General features: G+C 40.7%; 1 protein-coding gene across 1 annotated transcript; it reads right to left on the bottom strand.

The window, feature by feature from the left end:
* Positions 1-1,063: 1,063 nt before the first annotated feature.
* ZDHHC7 (zDHHC palmitoyltransferase 7) lies at positions 1,064-18,734 on the bottom strand. Its single transcript, XM_086469161.1, has 7 exons — positions 18,705-18,734; positions 14,241-14,563; positions 11,308-11,432; positions 6,165-6,261; positions 5,618-5,699; positions 4,246-4,376; positions 1,064-3,295 (listed from the first exon to the last, which is right to left on the bottom strand). The coding sequence occupies exons 2-7, from the start codon at positions 14,544-14,546 to the stop codon at positions 3,119-3,121; spliced, it is 918 nt and encodes a 305-aa protein (XP_086325287.1). The 5' UTR covers positions 14,547-14,563; positions 18,705-18,734; the 3' UTR covers positions 1,064-3,118.
* Between the last annotated feature and the right edge of the window lie 5,814 nt (positions 18,735-24,548).

Genomic DNA, 24,548 nt, shown 5'->3' on the forward strand with positions numbered 1-24,548 from the left:
TATTTCAAAACCTTATTCCTTTCTCCAACAGCATTGAATATATTCCCATGCTAACACTGCGCCAACAGAAAGAAGTGAGAACAATCATAGAAACACAGGATAGGCATGAAGCAGCCCCTAAATGAATTCTCACTTGTCACTGCTGAAGTCTCAGGCTTCAGACAGGGTTCATGCATGAAACAACCTGACATTACGACTAGAAATTAAACAAGAAAATAAAAAGGAGATAAATTAGCAGGATCCATCTGCAGAGACGTCTGTTCCATTTGGAGAGTGAACAAGCTCTTCCCTAAAATACATGTAAACAACAGCACAGCCTAACTGTCCCGGCATACAAATATCATCAAATCATTAACCTGCTCAAAAACACCACCAGCAGTGGCACAAAGTTTACCTGGGTGTATTTGGAGCTATTCTCTCCGTAGAAACAACAGTGCACAAGAGTGTGATATTAGACCCAGGAAAGGCACCCAAGTATTTTTTAGAATTATTGCATCGGGGAAATAAATTGCTTCCAGTCTCCCCACCCTCTACTGCCTTCATAAACCTCATTTCCTCCTCCCCCTCAGCGGGTCAGTTGTTGACAACTGCCTGAGCGGCTGCTTTCTAGGCTGCACCGCTGGCTGTCTTTGTATTGAAGCTAGTGGGAAGAGTCAAAATTTGTGCAGAGAAACGAGGGAGTCCGAACCTGTATTTCACACAGATGCCTTGAGAGAGTGAAGCCCAAGCTACCCCGTTAAGAGTTTTCAAAGAGAAAGCAATCACTGCCTGTTCTCCCACTCGCCTCAGACAAACAGGTACCAGTAAGGTAAGAGGTTACAGCAGAGGATGCAGAAAAGGAAATGCCTCAGAGCAGCAAAGCAGTCAGCGGAGGGTAAAACCCTGTGTAAACAGAGCAGCAGCTTTAATTCGGAGCAGTTTCACCTCTAACTTGATATACGTGTACATATGAAGTACAAGCCGAAGGATGCAGGAACATTAATTACCCTGCAGCTGCCATAATCTAAATATATGCAAATATGTGCATATATGTGCAAAAAAAGAGCAACATATAGAGCAGAAGTTAATCAACTATGACTTCAATTCATTACTTTATTTTTTTTTACATTAAAAAATTACAACATAACAAGGGTTTGAAAAGCCAAGTAAACCTGGTTTCACACACGCACACACTTGCTAAGTCACAGGGTTCAACCGCTTGGAGTGATATTTTCTGATTTTCACCAGGATATTTTATTAAACAATATACATATTAAGAGCCTCATGACAAAGCCAGACACATTTTTTTTTTTCCCCAATCTTTAAGATGTGCAACTGAACACGCAAAGATTCTTGTGGAACTTCCAACTTCCCCCTCAGTTACACAAGACGTAGTTTTTGTTCATTTGACTGCCCTTTCTTTGGATGGGTCCACCTAGAAATTCTCTAGTGTCACATCTCATCTCCCCCAAGCCACGTGAACATATCACATCGTATTGCAGTTTTGTTCGCAGGGCCACAGACGGATCCCTTAGTAATTTCACCCACCCAATGGTATAAAACCTGATGAAGCTGGAACCGAGATGCCACAAAGAGCTACAGAGAAATGGAGAAGCAGGTCATTGGAAAAAGAAAGCAGAGCTTCTGTAGTATGTAAACTTTAGAACGCAAGATTCTTCAGCACGTTGAACTGCTTGAGGTGGGACAGATCGTCAGTGCTAGTGGCGAAGCAAAAGCAACAACAGGACAATTTTAAGGCAAGTCCCAGAACAGGGAGCTATTTACTTTCTAGGCACGATTTCAAGCTATGCATCAAGGCTCCTGCTTTATCCTTTATATTGTCAGTAATTTGTAGAACAGATTAACAACAATACAAAAAATAGTCTACATGTCATTTTTAAAGAATCCACTTTTAGCTGAATTTCATTACCTGCAGCTTGTATTTCATTAATTGCAGATTTATAAACGTTTCTTAGCACTACTGTTGTTTGTCAGGCCCACATAAAGCAGTTCTAGATCTATATTGCTCGTTTCTTGAAAGTAGTTTCGGTCGGAAAACAGATAAATTCAAAATAATTCCTTCTGTTGCAGATCTTCCTACATTTAAGCTCTCTCATACTTAAGAAAGAGGCAACCTCTGATGTCTTTGTTCAAGGGATCATGAAGTTAACAGCCTTCCTTTTATGAAAAGTCTGTACAGTAAAAAAGGGGCAGAGCAAGACCTTACAAAGACAACTGTTTTCAACTCATTAGCTCCAACCTGCAGTACATTCATTTTAATCTCACACAGGAGGATACAGTCCCTGGTCCCCCTCATCCCTGCAGAGGACTAGCTACAATCCTCAAGCATCGACACCCAAGTTCCTCTAGAATCAATGCATTAAGAAGCGGAGATGCGTATCCAAGGGCAGAACCTGGCCCACAGGCGTTAAAGTTAACAGTGTTGTTTACTGAAGATTTAGAACTTACCTAAATGCCACATGAGATTAATACTGCCAAACACAAGACATGCTTTTGTGAGCCTGGGAAGACATTTGGCAGGGGTGTAACAGTGCCTCTGATGTGTTACGCTGTTGTGTGCACCAGTCCTTTGAGTCACTTGCATATGAGGAAGGTGTGCCTGAAGTGGGACACGAGAGTACAGCTCTGTTTATTAGGACAAGCTGGAATATAACTTAAACAAACCACTATTCCCTGAAAATTGGATTTAGAAGGCTAGGTCTCGTTAGAGATCAACTTTCACCATAATGCTCCTCCTTATGATTGACAACTGCACCTAAGTATATACTTTTTATAAAAACACGCAGGTAATTCCCCAAACATTTATCAAATAAAAAGGGTTTAACAAAAATGGATAATTAATCTCATAAAATAAATTACAGTAGCATGACAACATTTGGCTTCTTTAGTGTGACCACGTGCTTTTCCTGTGTTACCTTGCTGTTAAGACCATTACAGATCCAGTTTGCGTCTCTGAAGGTTAATGAGATGTCTGTGACGATAAACGTATAAAACTCTGCTTGCTACAAGCAAATGTCTGATATCAGTTTCACCTGGTCACAGATTATATGTAGACAGCCTTTCTCTGGCCCCAAATAAATATAATATAGTATTCTTGCAAGTTCCAGCATAACTAGACTCAAACAGAAAACTCAGGTCCTCCTTTCTTTGCTCTCAGTAGAAGCCGCCTGATCCGAAATCCTGCAAAAGGATTGATCCACAGGAGTGAAGGCTGACCCCCGAAAACAGATTTCATTCCTTCCCAGCGTAGTCTCCGCTCCCACGTTGGCTTTTCACTCTTCAGTCTTTCGATCTCCTGTGTATAAACAGACAGGCAGTGATGCACAGTTAAGTCCGAAGCTGAGTAAAGTCTAACAGCCGTTATCAAAACTGATGACTGTTTTGCTTTCTTGTTGACAAGAGGGTCACTCTACCTCTACCTCTTCCCCCTCAAACTAGAGGACAAAATGACCACAACAGCTGCTGTTACAGTAGATCTGCAGGCAATACACCTGCACTAGAAGCTGTTTACTCAGTCCATGCGACCAGACGATAAGGCTTCCGAGAAGGCTCTTGTACTGCAATTACTGAAGCTAGGCTGACTCTCCAAATGCATTATTTTGATGATCATTTTATGGACTTCCCACTAATGAAGGCTGGATATTTACCAATTGCTTTTCACCGTTACTCTTCAGCACAGAAGTACACTTTGAAACAGCCTCACACGAGAAAATTCTGAACAGCCACAAGATTCAAATTTCTTATGTTTCCAGTCAATTATCCATCACAAAACACCCTCTGAAGGCTTTACGCTTCAGATCAAGAGCAAGTGAGCCAAAGGTCCAAACTATGGTGAATATCCTAATAAAGTCTATCAAAGTGGAGGCAAGTGTGAAGGGGTGACACAAGACAGCTAGTTCAAGTGCAAACCTGAGAAACGCAGACATTTCTCATGACACATATCAGGAGTTTATGATAGTTGAGAAGTGAAAGCCCAAACTGAAGTCAGAAGCTGTGCAATCTTTGTAACCAAAAACCTAATTATAAAATTTAGGTTGGAAAAGCAAATAATGCAAGAACTTCTGTCAGAAAGCAAACCCCTAGAAAGTATCTCAATCTTTACAGCTGTGGAAAATAAAGATGATGAGCTACTTCAGATTTGGGGTTTTCTCCAAAATAAGAGCCTCCCCTCACGCAACTAAAACCACACCTAATCACATCTTCCCAGAATAATTGTTACAGCAATACAAAGGTAGAGGTCTTTACCGTTTCGTCATTGCATATTGAGTGGATTTGGGTGCCAAACATGACTGCAGTGAAAGTAAGAAACAGAAAACCCTCAAGGCACAAGAAGATCATCAGGATCACAGTTACGGGTGGGGAGAAGTCACTGCATTCTGTGAAAACGATATATGTAGTTATGAAAAAGAAGCAAAAAAAGAAGAAAAATCTATAAAGCATGTTCTTATTGAGACATCCCCTCTTCAACAAACAGCAATAGAGGTTAAATATCTGACACTTGAAACAATATTTCACAATTAAAACAAACTTCTAATTTCTAGCACTGCAGCAACTTCATTTGCTGCCCAAGGAAATAAAGAATTTTAAGGACGTAACACTTTTGGCTTCATATAAAGCACACGGTACTGCACCACTGCAGCCCTGCCACAATATTTCAAGGGTATCAAATAAATGTTTGCACATGAGATGATTTAAGTACTTGGAACTGCACATCTATAAAGATGAGAGCAGCTTGAAGTTTCAGGCATGATAAATGCTATAAAAACCACCACCACTGTCAGCTCTGACTTGCTAGTTAATCTAGAAGTTCCATTTTGCTGTGACTGTTTTGGTGTTTTGTTTTTGGTTTTTTTTTTAATTCACCACACAAAGCGATCAGGTTGTGACTTACACGAGCATCTCTGGAGATCCTCTGATCAACTATTAACTCAGTTATAGTTAAACAAAGAAGAAATGGGACAGTATACAGGAAGCACAATGTCTCAGGTGAAAAAAGGACTAAGATTCCATCCATTTAACGGAATACTCAGAAAAAAACAGCCACATGGATTCCCCTGTTGCTTCAGGTACCAGGAAGAAAACATGATCAACCACCTTCTGTCAAAAGTGCAAGATCAGGTGAGCTCCGGCACATCGGAATGTTAAAAAATGCAAGTCAGAGAGGCCTAAACAAGTAACTGGGCCAGTTTAGGAAGTCTCTTTTCTACTGGAGCCTCACAGCTGGCTCCAGTAACAGAATGAGGGAGAAAGGAGAAAACAGTTCCAGCGGCTGTTCACCGAGCTGTGGTGGGACACACAAAGCCCAGCTGGCAGTTCCAGGTAACACAGGGCTGAGGACCAGCTGCTTCCTTCCTGTTACAGAGGCAGCAAATTTTCACTGTGTGGAAAGGGACCGAGAAGCTCTTGCCAACCACAGCTCTTACAGTGAGCGATGAAAGGAAAGAGAACGAGAAAAAAAGGGAGAGATGGGTAAACAGGTACGACATATTTTCAGGACCTCACTTTAAAAAGATCAAAGTCCTGTAGTATTTCATACATGGGACTGAAATCGGTGGAACTCTATGACTTTCCCTTAATATCCGCTGCATTATGACGTGAAAGTTAAGTATTTGCTTACCAGTCCACTGCCCTCGGACACAGGAGAAAAACTGAAACCCACACAGTACGAGCGCATGAGCTGAAATTAGGGCTATATACATCTGGAAATAAGAGAGAGTGCTTACTTTTGGCTGCTGCCAGGTAGCAAACCAGACATTCCTTTCAGCCAGCCTTCGCTACTGCCCACTGAACATACTTTCCCATTTCAATTTTTAATTCAATACAATGACATAAAAACAAATTCTAATTAAGCTTGAATCTAAAAACATGGGCAACAAAGAAAGGTTAAGGATTAGCTCCCTGAATCACCGTACCGTTTCACTAATTGTTACTACATAAACCACAGCAAAATTAAGACACTTTAAAATAACAGCACTTTACAGGTTAAAATGAGTATGAGTAGAAATACCTTCGTGCTTGGAGAATATCTTGCATAGAAGGAAAAAAAAAAACAACCACCACCACAATTGTGCCCTTAAGCCATTACTCACAACTAAGCACAACCGAAACTGTTATTATCAAGGTAGATTCATACTGAGACCAAGCCGCTGTTGATTTTCACTTACCGTAAACAGAACAAAAAATCTCTGATTTTTCTCCCCCACACAATTATTCACCCACGGGCAGTGGTGATCCATCTTTCGAATACATCGTTTGCAAATACTGCAGGAAAGAAAAGGAGACTTCTGTTGAGAAACAACACTTTGCCTTTTCATGTAGAAACAAGGGGGTCCAGTGGTTGTATGATGACATGCTGAAATTTTTCTTGACAAACTGCAAACAGTGATTTTTATTTGCATTTCTTTAAAGAAAGCAGTTGCTCACAACTCAGCTTCTGGTTGTTGCAAATCCGACCATGTACATAAGATATTCTTCACGTAAGAAAAACAGTATTAATATCAGAATCATTGCTTATCCAAACCCACAATCAAGCGAATCCAGTAACTTGGTTTTAGACACTTGTGGCCCTGAATGAGCAAAGCTTCAGTTCTTTCTAGATTCAGTATTAAAAAAAAAACAGAATTCTCCCTTCTGGAGAAGCTTTTTTAGACAAAGTGAGTATTTCAAGTTTATTGACATTCAAGCTGTAAATTTAGCTTATGTATCAGAGAAAAAAAAAAAAGAAATTCACATCTTCAAGAGAGAAATGGTCACTCTTGAGGTTTCACCTGGCCATACAACTCTAAACATATGCAATCTCACCTAAGGAACAGCTTACAGTCACACCTCGCTTCCTCAACATACAAGCATTGAAACGGTAAGCAGCACACATTCTTTGCCTACTTGTTAATGAACACTTAACCACTATCGTTCTTTGCTAGTTCTGCAACTAATTGCTTGGTTTCTGCCCAGTTTGGAGTCAAGGTTATTTCCAGAAAAGTCAAAACATTTCAGTAACTCCATTTTACATCTGTTAGGCCCTACAGCACCAGAGGGCTCATTTGTCTTATATTCAGGCCCATCTGCAGCCAAACATGAACAGTTATACAAGAGGAACAGAACAGTTGCAACATGTGTTGAAGTTCTTCCACAAATCAATAGCTTAAGTAATGCTGATATTTCATTTTCCTGGCTTTGTACTTAGGATAGCCACAGCCTCAAAGTGTTCCAGATTTTCCTGCAGAACATCCAAAATATTACACATTTTCATTACAGCAGTTACAAATCCAAATTAGCCTACAAAATGCAGGCACTATTATTCAAAATCCTTTGTTTTTAACGCATGCTTATTTATGGATGGCATCTATGAGCGCTGCAGTGACAAGCCACGAAGCAAAGCTAGATGGTTCTCGCTAGAGTAAAAAAAGGGGGGTTTGTGTGGGGGAAATCAACGCTCTGAGGCATAAAATACTTTTAAAGTCATCACATGCGCATGATTATAAGGTAATTCAGCAAGAGGCAGAACATACTCCTGTGCAGGTTATGTGAAAGAATCCCAAATCTCTCGCTGTTCCTCTGAAGCTGCCTTTGCCCTGAGCTACCATAACCCAGCCCCTACATTCCCACTGCCTGTTGTTTTACGGACATCGAAGACAGTTCATTCTCTGATGCAAACGACCTTGTAAGTAGTGCCAGTTACACAAGAAAACCCCAACACCGTAACGAAACACCACGACCATTCTCTAGCGCAGAAGAAACAGGTATCATTCAAGAGAAGGCATTCAGAAGGCTCTCCAAAAGATTTTCATTTCACAGCCTGCTGCCTGTAAGCTCAGCATCTCATGAATTTCCCAAGCTCTGTGGGAAGGTGAGCTAACTCCAGTTACCACAACCATGCAAGCCTCCTGATGTAACACAGAATATACACTGTCACTCGAAAAAGAATATTAACGTGAAGTACTGAGTAAAATCATACCCAGACTCAATCAAGCCAAACACTGGAGGATGTGAGGTGGGCAGGACTCACTTTTGCTCATTCAGTATTCCTCACGAGCCCACGCAGAGCTCTGATGTCTGGAACCCTGCCTTCATTTCTAATCTCACACACCACGATTCAGCGAACTCTTCCAGCCAATACACTCACAGCAGTGCTTCAAACAGTGGTTCTGCCTTCTTCCTACCCCTGTCACTTGTATTCTGCTCCTTCCCCTACCCAAGCAGAGATGTTTGCGTGGGAAGAGTTTGGGAAAGTCACTCCATCAGCTGCAACGTGGGTCACGTCACTGTGTGTGAACACACAAGAGGAAGGAGCAACACGGTAGTGACAACAGGCAGCTGTGGACAAAGGAAGGTCTTCTCCAGCTTGGCACTGCTGCTGAATGCATTTGGGCAACTGTAGATGCCATTACAGTTTTGAATGGCAAAGGTAACGTTCAGAAAGCCACAGCTAATGGCTTAAGAGAAACTGGTCTGGAGAACAGAAATTCACAGGAAGACAGATGCAAACATCTTGGTGACACGAGGCTGAATAACAGCTCCCCCCACACAAATGCAGGTGCTCTGAATAGGCCAGAAATAATGACAGTTGTGCTCCTTCAGTGAAAATGAAACAGCATCCACCCAGGATAAGCCTCTTCCTTATGCTGAAAATGTTAACTGCTTAAGTCAAGTCTCAGTTTAACGTATTTCACCGAGGTGAGGTATTTAGCAGTAAATAAAAGCTTCTTGTTCTTCTTCCCCATCGCTGATGTGTATTATGAAACTGGTTTTCTTCCTTAAAAGAACTTCTGCTGCAGTGTTGCACAACAATTCTCATAACTACATCACAAGAGTCTCTTCTGTTAATAATTTACTACTCAAAACACACACTGTGGCTTTGAGTGTAAGTATTTCCCAACAGGAATCAACTTCAATTTCCATTTTCAAGTATCTTCTATCAGTAAATTGCCACTTTGACTACTTGGGACTAGATCATCCTTTCAATGTCCTTGGAATGAGTTTGTAAGCCAATAAAAAGCTGGCAGTATAATTAAACAAACCTTTTTTCTATTTGGTAAACTTCTGCAGCGCTAAATCTACGGCAAAGGATCAGATCCTGGTAGCTCGTTTTCAGCCCATTTACCTGCCTATGCAGTATGTATTCAACACTCAAGAAATTACAATAAAATCCTTTGCTTTACGTCATGAAAGTTAACAGCAACTACTAACAGCACAAATTGTATAACAGAAACAAAGGCAATTAAACCAGATATCCAGCTGCTGAGAAAAACACCACAGCAGGCTTACAAAAGAATAGCACATACACTTTCAGGCTCTGGCTTTCTCTCTCAGATGCTCTGTGAAGCCAGCTATGAGCTGTGCAAGCACCAAAATGCATCATTTGTCCTTAATGTGGAACATCTCACAGCTTGTTTTACCAAGGCATAATATGCAAAGGTAGGTCCCTAAACCAGTGGTTACTGAAAACAATCCCTTTGAAAGTACCACAGGTTTCCTTTGTTGTAGATTCTACCCATTTTTGCTCTGCTTTAACAATAAATGTTGCCGAAATCCTTGCTATAAATGTATCCGAAGTCCCTACTTAGTTTGTTTTTATTCTACTTCCACAAAGAAATAATTTTTCTTGTGGGAATTTAACTCGGATCACAGGCTCCTGGAACATCCAGGATAACCCCGTGCCTGCTGGGGACACCTGCCCGGATGTACCCAAGGGTCTGCACAGGTAGGTCTGAAACCTACCCAGGTCTAACAGAGAAGTGCTGCCCACGCAGAGCCATGCAGCCACACGGGCTCGAGGCTCTCCAATACTCCAGCTTTTTTGCTCATATGCAGAGTTCAACATAAGATGTCTCCATTTAGGGCTACTTCCAAATCCTATCAGGACCAAAGATGTGGGAAAGGCTTTACAAAAATAGCTGCAAAGTCTCCGAAGGAACCAGCCTAAAGCTGAGGTGGGAAAACGAGCAAGATCCAACCTACGCTCGGCAGAGGCTCTCAGGTGTCCCTTTACCACCTCCCAGGAACACAATGCCAGGATATGGGAACAGACTGCACAAAGCTGGTTTGGATCCCCGGAGACGAACAGCTTCTGTTCTGCCACAAGAAAGCAGCTGCACCGCTTCCAGCCCCCGGCCCAGCGAGCAGCCGGGACAGCTGTGCTCACGCTGCGCTCTACCGGAGCTGACAAAGGCAGCCAGGACCAGAACTGCCCAGGAAAGCAGGCCTGGTACCCGCACCCGTGCACAGGCTAATCCACACCACAGACAAACTAACCGAAGATCATTCTCTACCCGACTATTTATACACGAAACTTTTCCCTTCACACTCCAGATACAAAAACCCACTCACATCTGAGACAAGAACAAGATTTCAGCGCCAAGGCTGGGTATTTATAATGGAAATAGCTTCTCAGCCATAACTTTCACACAGATAAGTGACATACACCGAGACATTTAATTTAGAAACCACAAATTTACAGAATAATTTGAGAGTCCTGACAAGACTTCACTCTGTTCTTTTGACGGGCACTAACTCAGAGACTTAAATTTAATACACCGCACAACTCAATACACATCACTCCTCACACCTAGAGAGAGCCACCAGAAACATTTACATATTTATGTAAGTCTTAATTATGCAGGCATATCTATTTTCAGCTCTCTCACAATAAACATTACAAATGCATATCCACAGCGCCTGAAAACTCAAAAGATTGAGCATTAATTAAAAATGGATACATTTACTATCTCTTCCATTGCATGTTTAGTTCAAATTATCATCACTTCTGTCCTTATTAAAATGAATCTTCAGTGAGCAGAAGGGCATTTAACCAATTATGCATGCAACTTCGGAAAAGTAATCTGCCAATTCACATCTAACTTCAAATGATGCACTATGAAGTCAAGAAGACACAAATTACAGTGATAGTTTAAAACTAATCTGTATTTTCTTAACTTAAGATTGCAGGAGCCATTTCTTAGATCAGCTTCTATCTGAAATGTCCTTGATATTCTTCCCTTTGCCCTGCATTATTAACAGTACGGCAGTAATTAGAATGATGCACAGGAAAAAATATTCACAGATCAAAAAGTACTTAAGGCACCACAGTATAATTAGTTTTAAAAACTCTTGAGTCTCTTGCTTCTTTCCCCTCATCCACACTCATTTTTGGCCACAGTATATTATATTTATAAAATATTCTGCAATGGATGAATTTGAAAGTTTACCGGATACCAGAAGAAATCTGTGGGGAAAAAATGAACACAAATATTGGGAACATTATTCCAAGAGTCAGTACGCATAACTGCTTTAGAGAAAACTATGGCATACCTGCAATGGTGTGCACGTTCAGGTTTGATACTACAGCACTTTGGACATTTGTAGATCACTTCTCCTGGTTTCAGTTGCAAATTATCCATGTATTCTTTAGTGGCGTTTCCTTTGGGTACAGCCCCCTGAAACCATTTCAATTAAAGGAGAGAAAGCTTCTTAAATGCTATGAGAGCATTTAAAAATACATTTTATAGACTTCATAGCAGTAATCTCAGGATAATTGCTGAAATAAGTTCATTTATTCAAAGATAGTCTGCCATAAGCCAGAATCATTTCCAAATGAATAAATTACCTCTGCTTGACCTCAAATTCAGTTTCATTTCAGCAACGCTCTTCTGTGGCCAAGTATTAGCATAATTCTGACAGAATCTGTCTCCAGCATACATAAAATGAAGAGGAAGACACATCTTTCCATGCAGATACAAGCACTACAGGCACGATATTCGCCGAGAAGTTACTCTGAACAAGCACTACGAAGAGAGACGTGCTTTCTTACAGCAGCATACGTTAATCGTCGTGACATTCGATTATTAGGTCAGGCCATCCACAAAAGTTAAATCAGCAACAACTCCTTGAAAGATGTTATATCAACTCTCCAAATCCAAGATTTAGCCACCTGCCCCAGGTACACAAGTTTTTGAGAACCAGCCGCCGCCCTTTTTTCCTTTATACTTAAGCATTTAGCTTGGATACTGTCACCATGGGGTTCACTGTCACCATGAACCACCACCGGCTTCTTTACTCTACATCTAGTATCCCCTGCTGCCTTCTGCTACTGTGAAAGTTTGCGTAACTACATGGTAAACACCTGAAGGAACTGACCCAGAAGAAAAAAAATTATTTTTTAGTGATTAGTTCTCCGAGTCGTTCGCTGCATTAGCAGTTGTTTCAACACAATGAGGAAAATGACGAATGGAAGGCAACAGCAGGCAACTGCTTCTTCCAGTTACAGTACTAATCTACAGCCTCGTGAGAGCGAAATCTAACTTTGGATTAGTAAGAAAATAATGGACAGTATCACTGTCACCTTGCTGATTTCTAGAGCTAAAGGCTCATCTGTGACAGGAAGTGATTGTGAAATAAAGCGGGATGTGAAATGAAAGCACAACGGCCTTTCTGTGCCGACTCCTCCAGCCCAGCACTTCCTTCACACAGGGATAACCTTCTCCAGGTTGGCTTACATCATCTGCCACACTCTGTAATTATTTCTCGTTCAAAATAAAAAGCCCACTGGCAACATCATCACTTTCCATAGACACTTTAAGGAAGTTTTGGGGGCAGAATTAAGAAACCAGCAGGCACTTCAGATTTAATTGTGAAACACCTCTCTACTTACGCCGAAAGTTTTTGTTGCCTACAGCCTGGAACAACAATTTTGTGTTTGTATTGCCCGAGACACAGCCCAAGTTCTGCCCTGGATGAACTCTTTGCCTAAGTGGCGCTTCAAACTCGAGCCCGCTGAAACTGGCCTTCCCAACTGAAAGAGAGTTTCTTAAACACTCACGTCGTATTGCTGAAGTGGTTTTTGCACTATGAATGTTCTCATTGAAGTTACTGCTTTGGTGTAAATATGGTGAATGATCTCAGAGAGAACTCCTAAAGCACAAATTGATCTTTTTCCAGGTAAATTTATGCTTATAAAGCACATCTCACGTTCACCTATTCACCTGTCATTAAGGACGATAACTTCAGGCTGTGCTTTTGGCATTTTACTGATTGAAATACGCTCCATTTCAAACATCTTTCATATTCTCAGACAATCACCAATCACTTTCAATGAAAAATCTATTTTTATAGTTATAAAAGTAAAATTAATTCACATATGTTTTGAAGTAGTTTATTCCTTTTTTCCTTCAATCTCAGTTCCTATCACAGCCGTGTGTTCCAGTCTGCGAGTCAACAGGAAAGGAGTGGAGGAAAAAAGGTAGTGATTCACCTCAAATTCTACCCTGTTTTATCCATAAAGAACAACATAGGTCTAGAAAGACACAGTTTTACCAGGACATATTTTTAAGCAATCTATCCTTAAATCATTAACTTTCTTAGCTGTCACGGTCTGCGGAAGTTACAACATTTCATCTCTGGGTGTGGGCTCAGAAGTAAATCAAAGACCTAGAAAACCATTAACCACAACATCCCGCTGTTTTTTCAAAGACTCCCATAACTGCCATACACACTGTTGCTGTCTCAAAAATCTGGAGAAAATTGATGGTTTTCCCCTCACCCCTCTTCTCCCCAGATTTCTTCCCTAAAACGAGTAATAGATTTTAGTACAAAATAAACAATTTCATTTCTTGAACTCTTGAATTGAAAAGTCCTAAGAAACGAGTACTTTCAAGACCTCTTACACCTACACTATTCCAATGTGGGTTCAACACAAATGTTCCTTCCCACTGACTCCAAATACCCAAACACAACAATGCGTGAATCATGTAGGACAGCAGTTCTTACTTTATGCCAATACATGACAAAGGTTTTGCAGCATGCTTATTTCTAAAAGATCTTTCATGTGCCATAAACGGAAGATACATGTCAAATGATACAACAGGACGAAACAACAACTTCTTCTGAAGTTTTGAAAATACATCTGATGAAAAAAACTATGAAAAATTAGGACACAAAAGACTAAAGCCTTATTAGCTTCTTCAGAACCTGGGTTAATATTTTACAAATCAACTGTATTTCTCATGAGCCTCTCTCTCCCGTATACATTAATTTTATACTGCCTGCTCCTCGAGTTAAAAATGATTTATGGTTTCATTAACAGAACAACAGGAAAAGTACAGCTATCATCCCTTCACCTCGAGGGTTTTGAATCTAACACTACTTTTCCCAGCTGGAGAAGCCTGATACCACTTCTCCAAATTTCTCTGCGGAGGATGAGCTACGTGAGCGAACAATCCAACGTCAAGGAACGACCGCATACTTACTGGATCAGTTAGCATAGTTCTCAGATGCGATGACAAAGCTAGTACTGCCAAGCAGTTAAAGAGAACACCGTTGATCACAGAGTACCAAAAGTCTTTGGAAGGCAGCAACATGACAAAAGTCACTACGAAGTCTGCATAGACAACCAGAAGCCATGTCATTATAGCACAGACCATACCACAGCCATCTCGGATGAACCAAACCCTCTCTGCCATGTCAGCCTCTGAGGAAGAGGAATCGTAGCTGTCATTTTCAGCAAGAAGCGGGTGGTGCTCAACATCACGGAATCTGTGCCCTGATGACTGCATGGTTTTCTGGCCTTGCCCTGCAGGAAGCAAAGATACTATTATTATGCATGAGGGAACTGGAAATACAGGTGGCTTTCGCTTTTTATTTCTGTACTATAAAATATATCGAAGTGCAAAATAGGTTACTGAGATTTTTTTTGATCAAAACCAGAAGAATTCTAGGACTACATAAAGACGAAATATTTCTGTAACCAAAAGATGTTTATTTACAAAGTTTCATCAACAGTTTTGTAAGCCATTCAGTGAATTTTATAATCCCATTACTTTTTTTTAAAAAAAAAAAAATTATTGTATTGGGTTTGTGTAGCAAGGTTTTGGTAGCAGGAGGGGGGGGTAAGCTACAGGGGTGGCTTCTGTGAGAAGCTGCTAGAAGCTTCCTCTGACACAGCCAATGCCAGGTGCTCCAAGACAGACCCACTGCTGGCCAAGGCTGAGCCCATCATCGACGGTGGTAGCATCTCTGTGATAACATGTTCAGGAAGGGGCACCCAGAGAGAGGAGTGAGAAGATGTGAGAGAAACAACCCTGCAGACACCCAGGTCAGTGAAGGAGGGGAAGGAGGTGCTCCAGGTGCCGGAGCAGAGATTCCCCTGCATCCTGTGGTGAAGACTACGTGAGGCAGGCTGTCCCCTGCAGCCCAGGGAGGTTAACGGTGGAGCAGATCTCCACCCCGTGGAGGACCCCATGCTGGAGCAGGTGGATGCCTGAAGGAGGCTGTGACCCCATGGGAAGCCCACGCTGGAGCAGGCCCCTGGCAGGACCTATGGACCCACAGAGAGAGGAGCCCACACTGGAGCAGGTTTGCTGGCAGGACTTGTGACCCCGCAGGGGACCCACGCTGGAGCAGTCTGTTCCTGAAGGACTGCACCCCGTGGAAGGGACCCACGCTGGAGCAGTTCATGAAGAACTGCAGCCCATGGGATGGACTCATGTTGGAGCAGTTCGTGGAGGACTGTCTCCTGCGGGAGGGACCCCATGCTGGGGCAGGGGAAGAGAGTGGGGGGTCCTCCTCCTGAGGAGGAAGGAGCGGCAGAGACAATGTGTGATGAACTGACCACAGCCCCCATGCCCCGTCCCTCTGTGCTGCTGTGGGGGAGAAGTATTGAAAAATCAGGAGTAAAATTAAACCCAGGAAGAAGGGACGGGTGGGAAGAAAGTGTTTAAGATTTGGTTTGTATTTATTTTCACCCTCCACTGTGAGCTGCCCAGGGAAGCTGTGGATGCCTCATCCCTGGCAGTGCTCAAGGCCAGGTTGGATGGGGCTTGGAGCAACCTGGTCTGGTGGGAGGTGTCCCTGCCCATGGCAGAGGGGCTCGAACTAGAGGATCTTTAAGTCCCTTCCAACCCAAACCGTTCAATGATTCTCATTAACCTACTCTGATTTGATTGGTACTAAATTAAACTAATTTCCCCAAGTCCAGCCTGTTTTGCCAGTGATGGTAGTTGCTGACTGATCTCTCCCTGCCCTTATCTCGACCCACGAGCCTTTTGTTGTTATTTTCTCTCCCCTGTCCAGCTGAGGAGGGTGTGACAGAGTGGCTTTGGTGGGCACCTGGCCTCCAGCCAAGGTCAACCCACCGCAATCATGCAACCTCAAAGTTTGACAAAGGGATTTTGGAATGGTTTCATTTCCATCTTGCTGTGCCCATAAATCATTCTTCCTCTTCTGTTAAGAATGCAGCCTCTTTCTTTTATCTCAAACTAAAACGGCAAAGTCTTCATTAAATTACAGCTCATGTCTCTCAGAAAACAGCAAATTATGGCACCAGACTGTTGACTTTTCATACTGCTCCAACAACCCAGGGAAGAGCAGAAGGAAAAAACAGAATGGAAATAAAACTCTTCTAATACATTGTTCGCAACAAAAAACCACAGCAAGTTAGAAAGCAGCTAAATTTGTTGACAAAAGCGCTATTGTGTTGAAAAACCCACAAACTTGTTACAAAGATATATTGGATAACTTACAAAATGGTCTCAGATCAGACCAAACTTAAGGGAAACAAATGGTAGCGGTTAAATTAGCATGGCAAGGGATTACATGAACCAGATTTTCAAAGAACACATTAATTAATTTAATTTCATGAAAACTCTTTTAGGTCTTTGTTGTTGTTCCAGCATGGAACAAAAACAAGATTTGAAACCTTTATAGTTTTCATGAAAACAGAGTTATTTTCCAGACATCTCTAACAAGCAAAGACACAGAATGGCAGAACTGAAGTGCTATCAACAAACAGGAGACAAATTAAAGCTTAAACATTATGCATCAAGAATAGCCTGCTACTTTAAAAGTATACTGCGTTCTAAAAATCATATTGATTCATGTTATTAAAGGCCAAGTCTGAGAGGAACTTGAAAGCATTTATATTGACTGACGGCAGCCACGCAGAAGTCTCCATTTTTCCCCTTTATTAATGGTAGCCTATATAGGACTGGTAGGAATTCTGGCACTTCAATTTACACCCCAAAACCTTGAATATAGGATCACTTCGTTAGTCTAAAATGCTCAAAATGACCATTACCAGGTAAAGAGCCTCACACTGGGACAGTTTTCGGATGAAGCTTTTTATTTCTAAACTCTTTAAAAAAAACTCTTAGTCCTACCTACAGATAAATATATTCTACCCAGTAAATCTTTCTGATCCTTAAGCCTGAATGCTAGAACTAGGGAGAAATAATCCAAGAGACTAGAAATGAAAACAAGTATATGCAGATTGTGTAGAGATCCCCGAGCAACAGTTAAAATAGCTGGCTGAGATACAGGACAGAGCTAAGTGTGGGCTACGTTCTCTGGTTGTGAACCAGAACAAACTGAAATTCAGCTCTGGTTTTTGGATCTAGCTGCTAACAACTCAATAGTACAAATTCTAGTAGTTACAGTGTTTTCTATCCACACATTGGGGGTTTTAGTTAGTTTGGTTTTTTTACACAAAAGTACCCTCTCTTACCAGAATGCAGCTACCAACCCTAAGGTAGTCACATACCAGAAAAATACCTTAGAAAAGAATAAACTTCCCCTCCCTTAAAAGCAATTCAATCTTACCTTAACCTAGATAAGGCCCTCTTTTCAGCCACTTTATCGTAATCTTTCTAAATATTTACAGTTAAAACTACAATCTATGCCAATTAATTTTAATGGCACTTTGGGACATCAACCACCCCTTGTAGTCAGGACTTGTAAAAGAAAATTCAAGTTTCACAAAGCCTACATAATCAGCACTGGAACATGAAGATAACTAGGCAAATCAGCTATTATTTCATCAAAAATAGGCATATAAAACTTTTAAGAAATATTATTGTCTAACTTCTTCTCTCCCCAAAAAAAGGACCCACAAAAGAGTACATACAATTAACTTGCAACTAAGCCTTGCAGTATATGAAGAGCTGTCAGCCAAGCAAAGTTATCACACACACAAAATACCCAATAAACGCTCTAAAGAGACAAACTTCTGAAGAGGTAAGTGGCGGTACTGCAGAAACAGTCAAATATAAGGCATTCACGTACTAGTATTTTGTCACAATATTTTTTCACTGGCAAATTCAGGTTTTGTAACTCAAATTTAGGGTAAATTCAACCAAATTCACAACAGCAAAACTACTAGCTTTTCACATTTTTTTTTTAGTATTCTTTTTTTGCCCCAGTTTTATCTTTTTGTTTAAAAAAATCACTACGTAAGTAATTTGGAACTTTTTCTTTTTTTAAAAACAAAATGTCTTTTTTTTTCCCCATCAAAGGACTGTTTAGAAACCTCACTCCTTCGAGACCTGCCACACAGATGTTTTGAAGTGTCCGAGAGAAATCAATGAATCAAAACCAGCCTCCCAATTCTGACACTTCCTATAGAACACAAATTTGGAATTCCTTCCAGTTAAGGTTGCAATACCTCAGAAGAAGAAATATGCAATTATTTTTCAATCAAGGCAACTTTTCAGCTGCTCAAATCAACAAATCTGCTTAAATCAGAACAGATCTCGAGATTCTGAAAGAAACCCGAATCATTATTTGTGTATGTCATGACAAATGTGAATTTTAGATCAATTCTGCAAGCAACTCCTCTAGCATACAAATGAAATGGCAATAAATCACTGTATTCATTGTTTTAACCGTATTAAAGACAACCAAGAAATTTTTTTAGCACAACAGAAAAAACCACCACGTACCTCACAAATGTTTTGTATGTTATTCTGACATTATGTCCTTCCTTTGGGCTATCCTGGGCTATTCACATAGTCATATCCGATGTAATCTGAAAAGACATGATCAACAAAGTGATCAGTAAAGCACTCTTGCTTCATCAAGAAAATAGTGTTAAGCACAAATAACATATGCAGATAGTAGTACTCTGAAATACGCTGCGTGTACTTGCAGCAAACAAGCTTCTGACCGAGAGGAAAAAACCTTCCAGATGAAGCTATCAAAGCACAAACTAAAAAATTCTAAACAGTGTTTCAAATTAATATCTGTCTTGTTCATTGTTTTTTTTAAGGAGTTGCATATCCAGATTTTAGCATTACAAATGCCTCTATCCACAGACCAACTGCTTTTTCCTGCTTGCCACTCCTGTATGACTAAGAGACAGAGTATGCAAGAAGTCATGATCTCACTTGACTGTCTTCAGAGGTCACAGCAAGGTTTTGGGTAGCAGGTTATTAATAACAAGTATACATGCCTACCACTATTTCTATATTTGTAAGATAAGACTGGAAAAAAAATTATTTTAACTCTAATTATTAGACCAAGCTATGGCCAATTTAAAATAAAGAAGCTACTCTTTCCGAATCTCTGTATAAAAGAAAGTGGCCCACAACTATGCTAAAGGGAATATACACTTAGAAAAGTCTCCTTGCTAGAATTCCACCATATAGGCACATAATTACCATACAACTTAGGATATACAAATCAGTGTAAGGACTGAAACGCTAGCTTAAGCCGTTCTAACCATGCTTAACTTGACAATGCAAATGTTCCATGACCTTGAATCGCGTTCGTTCCTTTTCACAAGGACATAATACTCAAATGCAGCACAGACTGGGTAAAGTCACTGAGCACCAGCAGTTTTAAACGCCCAGATTTCTGTCTTCATAATGAAAGAGGAGGAACAACTTATTTTATTTAGAAAACAAGGTACTTCAAAGCTTGAAAGTTTTGGCAGTTAACTTTTGGAAATCCCCACATGGCATTTGGAGCAGGACTGCAGCACAAAACCTTGAGTTAGATTTCTATTTGGGGAAGAGAACAGAAGAGGTGTGGGCCTGAATTTCTGACTGGAAAAGTTAGTGATCACACACATGCTGCACAGAAAGCACTGCTGCACTGGTTTCTGGCAAATGAAGTTGGGACCCGTTCTGCACAACACCACTTTACTGCCATTGCTGTTCTCTCACCCAGTCCTACTGCTGCAAACTACGTCTGTCTGGCAGTTAAATCCCCAGTATGCGATCAAAGAAGATTTTTCTTGCTTTGTTTTATATAGTACAGGATAAAATGCCTAGCTTGGAGTAGGAACTGCAAATTTGTGTCTGATTAAAGCTGGCTAAAGAAGTACCTAAGTTTATTTCTTCAGTTGTTTTATTTTCTAGCTTTTAAGATAAGCTTTGTGACACGGAACCTTCACTCTTATTTGGAAGGTTAATTTAAATTAATACATTTTGAGAGTAATGTAAGGATTCTGGCATTTAACAGCTATTGAAAATACGAAGCCACTTACTTGTAAAGGAAAGCTTCTGAAACTGGCTTTTTAAGAAAAAAATATTCCAAATACGACCTTACTGATAGAGTTCTTCAGCATACATTTTCAAATTTTCCCAATTCAAGGGGAATCATACCAATGCAGACTTCCCCTGAAAATGAGAAGCCTCTTCCATATTTAAAACAAACTCATCTATCCTATTGCAAGCCTAAAAGGTAATGCGAACGCTGATTATGCACATGCGACTGCACGAAGCTACTGATTGCCTTCTGGTTTGTTTTATAAATAAGCTTTTATATTTTTGTTAAACAAGGTCTCACAATATTGTGAAATCCACAGTCATTAAGTTGTCATTGAGACTGCATTTCATGGAAGCTCAGCAGAAGCACACAAAAAGACGACGGGTCGAGTGTAACACATTGATTTGCAATGTCACCCACCCATTCCCTGAGTGGAAGATGACAAGCAATAGCAGACGACATGCAAAGCCTCTGCAGGTAAGATACTGAAGCCTGAGTAATCATTTGAAATTGTTAACAGAGAATTCATTGACAAGACAGGGATGTGATTTGTTCAGTCAGTTCCCTAATTCTGAATGCAGTTCTGTGAAAAACTGCAGTGTTCATCCCAGCCTCGTCACTTAGTGGTTTACGTGGAAGTGCCACCACAGTTCAGCTTTTGCGAGAATAATAGATTTAGTCAGTCTCATATGCTTTCTCCCTCCCCTGCTCCTGCATGTTGTTCTCCTCTCCAGCTGCCCACACCATTACCCCCCACCTTGGTTCCCTTCAAGGGGAAGAGGATCAATGTTTGAAAAGCACTTAGACTTTAGGAAGAGCTAAGCATCCCCACAGAGATGCTCACTGAGACTACTGATTTATTTGCTTCAATGCCTGTCCTAACCAAACTGACATTGAGTCTTTGTTGCACACTTAAAGCACAAACCTCCAGGACAAAGCGTGACACTTCAATCTCCGATATGCCAAGCAGCAGTTTTTAATTTGACGGTTTAAAAATCTTTACCTAGCACTGGAAGATAAAACTAGCACTAGAAGATAAACCTACATTACTCAGTGTTTCAGGCAAAATGTTCTCTGTTTGCACAGGTGATGATATGAAACCTAACCCAGTGCTGTTCTACTCTTACCTGTTACTTGAAATTCTCAGGCTGGGAATGCCTCATCTGACCTGGACCTCATTGTTAACAAAACGTACGCCCAAAATATTACTATCTTTTCCAATATATATTATTGGAATAAAAAAAGCTTTTGAAGAAGTTACGTTACAAATTCACGATCACTGGAAAGATAGTCTTGTAAGATGACTGTGCCCAAGATGTTTTTAGTTTTCTAATGGGGCTAAAGAAGATCCACTGCAACAGCAAATCTCCCTTCTCTAAGTTTACTGGAAAAAGGTTACCAAGGTCATTGGGAAGATGAATGATACAACACAACTATTGTATCAGGAGGCCCCTCTGTTAATTAAATTTTTAAAAAAGGGCACTCCAGGGTTAAGTACAGTCCTTTTCCCTGCTATTTTTTGAAGAAGAAAAAAAAATTGTTGTAGGAAAAAATGTAATTTTCCTTTTTTTTTTTAAAAAAAAAACCAAACCAAACCAAACCAAACCAGATATACAGATAAGAATTTATATACAGGCTAAAAATCCATCACCTGTCCAAGCCTAAATCTTTTTTGGTCACTTTTTCCTTCAATTCCTACGACTCCTCATATTTCAGTTACAACACAGTACAGGGAATGCTTTTATTTCAAAATTTCTGAATGCATACTGGTAAGTCCATAGCTGTAGGGACACTAACAGATACTGCACACCGGGATAATAATCCTGCAGCTCTTACCTACAATGGATTTGAACCCTACCTAGAAAGCACAGCATCGATGGCAAACCAAAATCACAGAACTGCAGTCTCATTAAAAGGTTACAGCGTAAACATTAACTGCAATAACTGCAAAAATTTTAAGTAAACCAAATGGGCACACCTACTATTGCATCCAATTCCATGGGCAATTTGGACTATTCACTGCTGACAGATGAATATCCATCAGATAATGTCTAGACACAATCACGCCTAATTTAGGTGAATAACCCACTTTTAATTGCAGATACATGCAATCTGAACTGCAAAGCCATTAAATAAGTAAACTGTGGCTTGTTTCAACTTCTCAGTGACTGGTCTGGCAACGACCTCACAGCAAACAAATAAAACTACTCCAGTAACGACATCAACCAGTAACTGCACTGAAAACCCTTCCGCTCAGCCCCAGCAACAGCCTAGCTCTGTACGAGGAGCCCTCTGCTAGGGCTTCGAGGCTGACCTTTCTGAGCAACCACGTGTAAGAGCAGCTAGGGGAGCAAGTATTCAGAAGAATCAGTCCATCAACTGCAATCCCAACTTAGCCCTGACAGACTCAGCTTTTGCTATCTGTAATTACAAAGAGATATGCCCAATTTCAGGCACTAGGACGTACGTAACACAGCGCACACAACTGGAAAAGAGCAGCTGAAATAGCCTGTGATGGCAACCCATGATAGAAGCCCAAAGTCTCATTATCAACTTAGCCCCCAATCTCTCCCATACCCTCAGTGGCATGGCTCATCACCTAAATCCTTGCTGCTTTTGCTCTAACTTCATGTATTTTGTACCATATTTATCTCACGAATTTCCTGTTTATGCCTTGTAAGTCCTTCGCTGTACTGACCCGTACCTGCTCTACGGCAGGCATACAGGGACACTTTGCAGTGGAAACACGTAACTAACATGATGCTGTTTATATGCCAACACCTGGCAACACACTCAAGAGACAATCTTCAGCAGGTACCTATTTAACACAGTTAAGCTTCAAGCTATTGTAATGATTCTCCTTACGCCAGTCTCTTAGGATACAGCAAGCACCAGGCCATAGGAAAACACTGGAATTGTTTCTTTTCTGCTTTGAAAGAGTATATACTTCTAAATAATCTCAGAAAAAGGGTATACGGAAGAAGTACTTAAGCATAAGCATAGCTGTCTCACTGGGAAGCTGGTCATCTAATTACTTATGTCTTTATGCCATTACCATCTTTATAAACATCCTCAAAACCCATCAATGAGAATCCAGGGTAAAACAAGTTATGCAAAATGAATGAAAAGAAAGCTACGTATGTCTTCAGAACGCATATTTATGAAGAGTATTAAAGAGCTTTGCTATCAGCAATAAACCCGACAGTTTTGTGGTACCAAGTCACTTTCCCATAAGCCCAAAAAACCCACCCAAGAACATCTTGGGTAGCTTTTCGATGACCTATTTTTTTCCCCCACAGATACGGAAGTCAAAGAAAAATATATTCCACGAGACTTTGGTGCCCAGCAAAGATACACACCATCCAAGCACGTGAAGAGTTCACTGAGCTACAACCGCAAGGGCAGAACACTTGTGGATTAAAGAACAACCTTTACCTGAAAGGAGGCCATGAACACAATCTACGGCTGGGCTTTGTGCCTTACCTCTTTTGGAATATGGCCACACATGCAAACTCAGATTAGACTCCAGAAATCTAGATGCTTAAACCAGTATCAGTATCATTCCGTGGAAACTGAGTTTCACTTCTTTGCCAATGACAACTGGATGAATCACATTCTACTCGAGTATAATTTTTTAACTCTCACTTTTGCATTCACCAATATATGCTATACCCTCGCACGCAATTGAGGACAGCCTGGCTATCACATTTACTGACTGCACCTTGATTATCAGGCTGGCAAGTCTGTCAGTTATTTGTCTGTCAGTTATTATATCCATATCCACATGTGATTCTTCCTTCCAGGTTCCAAAAAAAGTAACGTCACAGATCAAACCCGAACTATTTTCACCAGCAATTTTCAATATCGATTAAAGGAGTGCTAAAGCCTTTGTTTCACTGGTTCCTCATATCAGACACACATAAAGCCCCACATTTCCTGTGTATTCACCTGCAGCCTTTCAACTGCAACAGAATTCTACCAGTTAACTTTCTTCAAAAGTTCAGTGTCTTCATAAAAGGCATAAAAAAGAAATCCATCAGATATATATGATAAAAAATATACCATGTTCGAGCAAAACCAAGAAAGTTTCAGAGATGAAAAGTATTTTAGCCACAAAGAGCTTTCAGCTATTTAACTCCAATCTAAAACTGCTAAACTTTTACTTCGGTTTCATCTACAAATGAATCAGTACTTGATCTGTAAATTTTCAACGTTAGAAAGCATCCACTTCAAAAGATCTAATTTAAGTCTGTTAACCGTGAACAGCCACAGTGACTTCAACCCAATTACATCTC

This window comes from Leptosomus discolor, chromosome 8 (assembly GCF_034619465.1).
Source record: "Leptosomus discolor isolate bLepDis1 chromosome 8, bLepDis1.hap2, whole genome shotgun sequence".
Taxonomy (NCBI): Eukaryota; Metazoa; Chordata; class Aves; order Leptosomiformes; family Leptosomidae; genus Leptosomus; species Leptosomus discolor.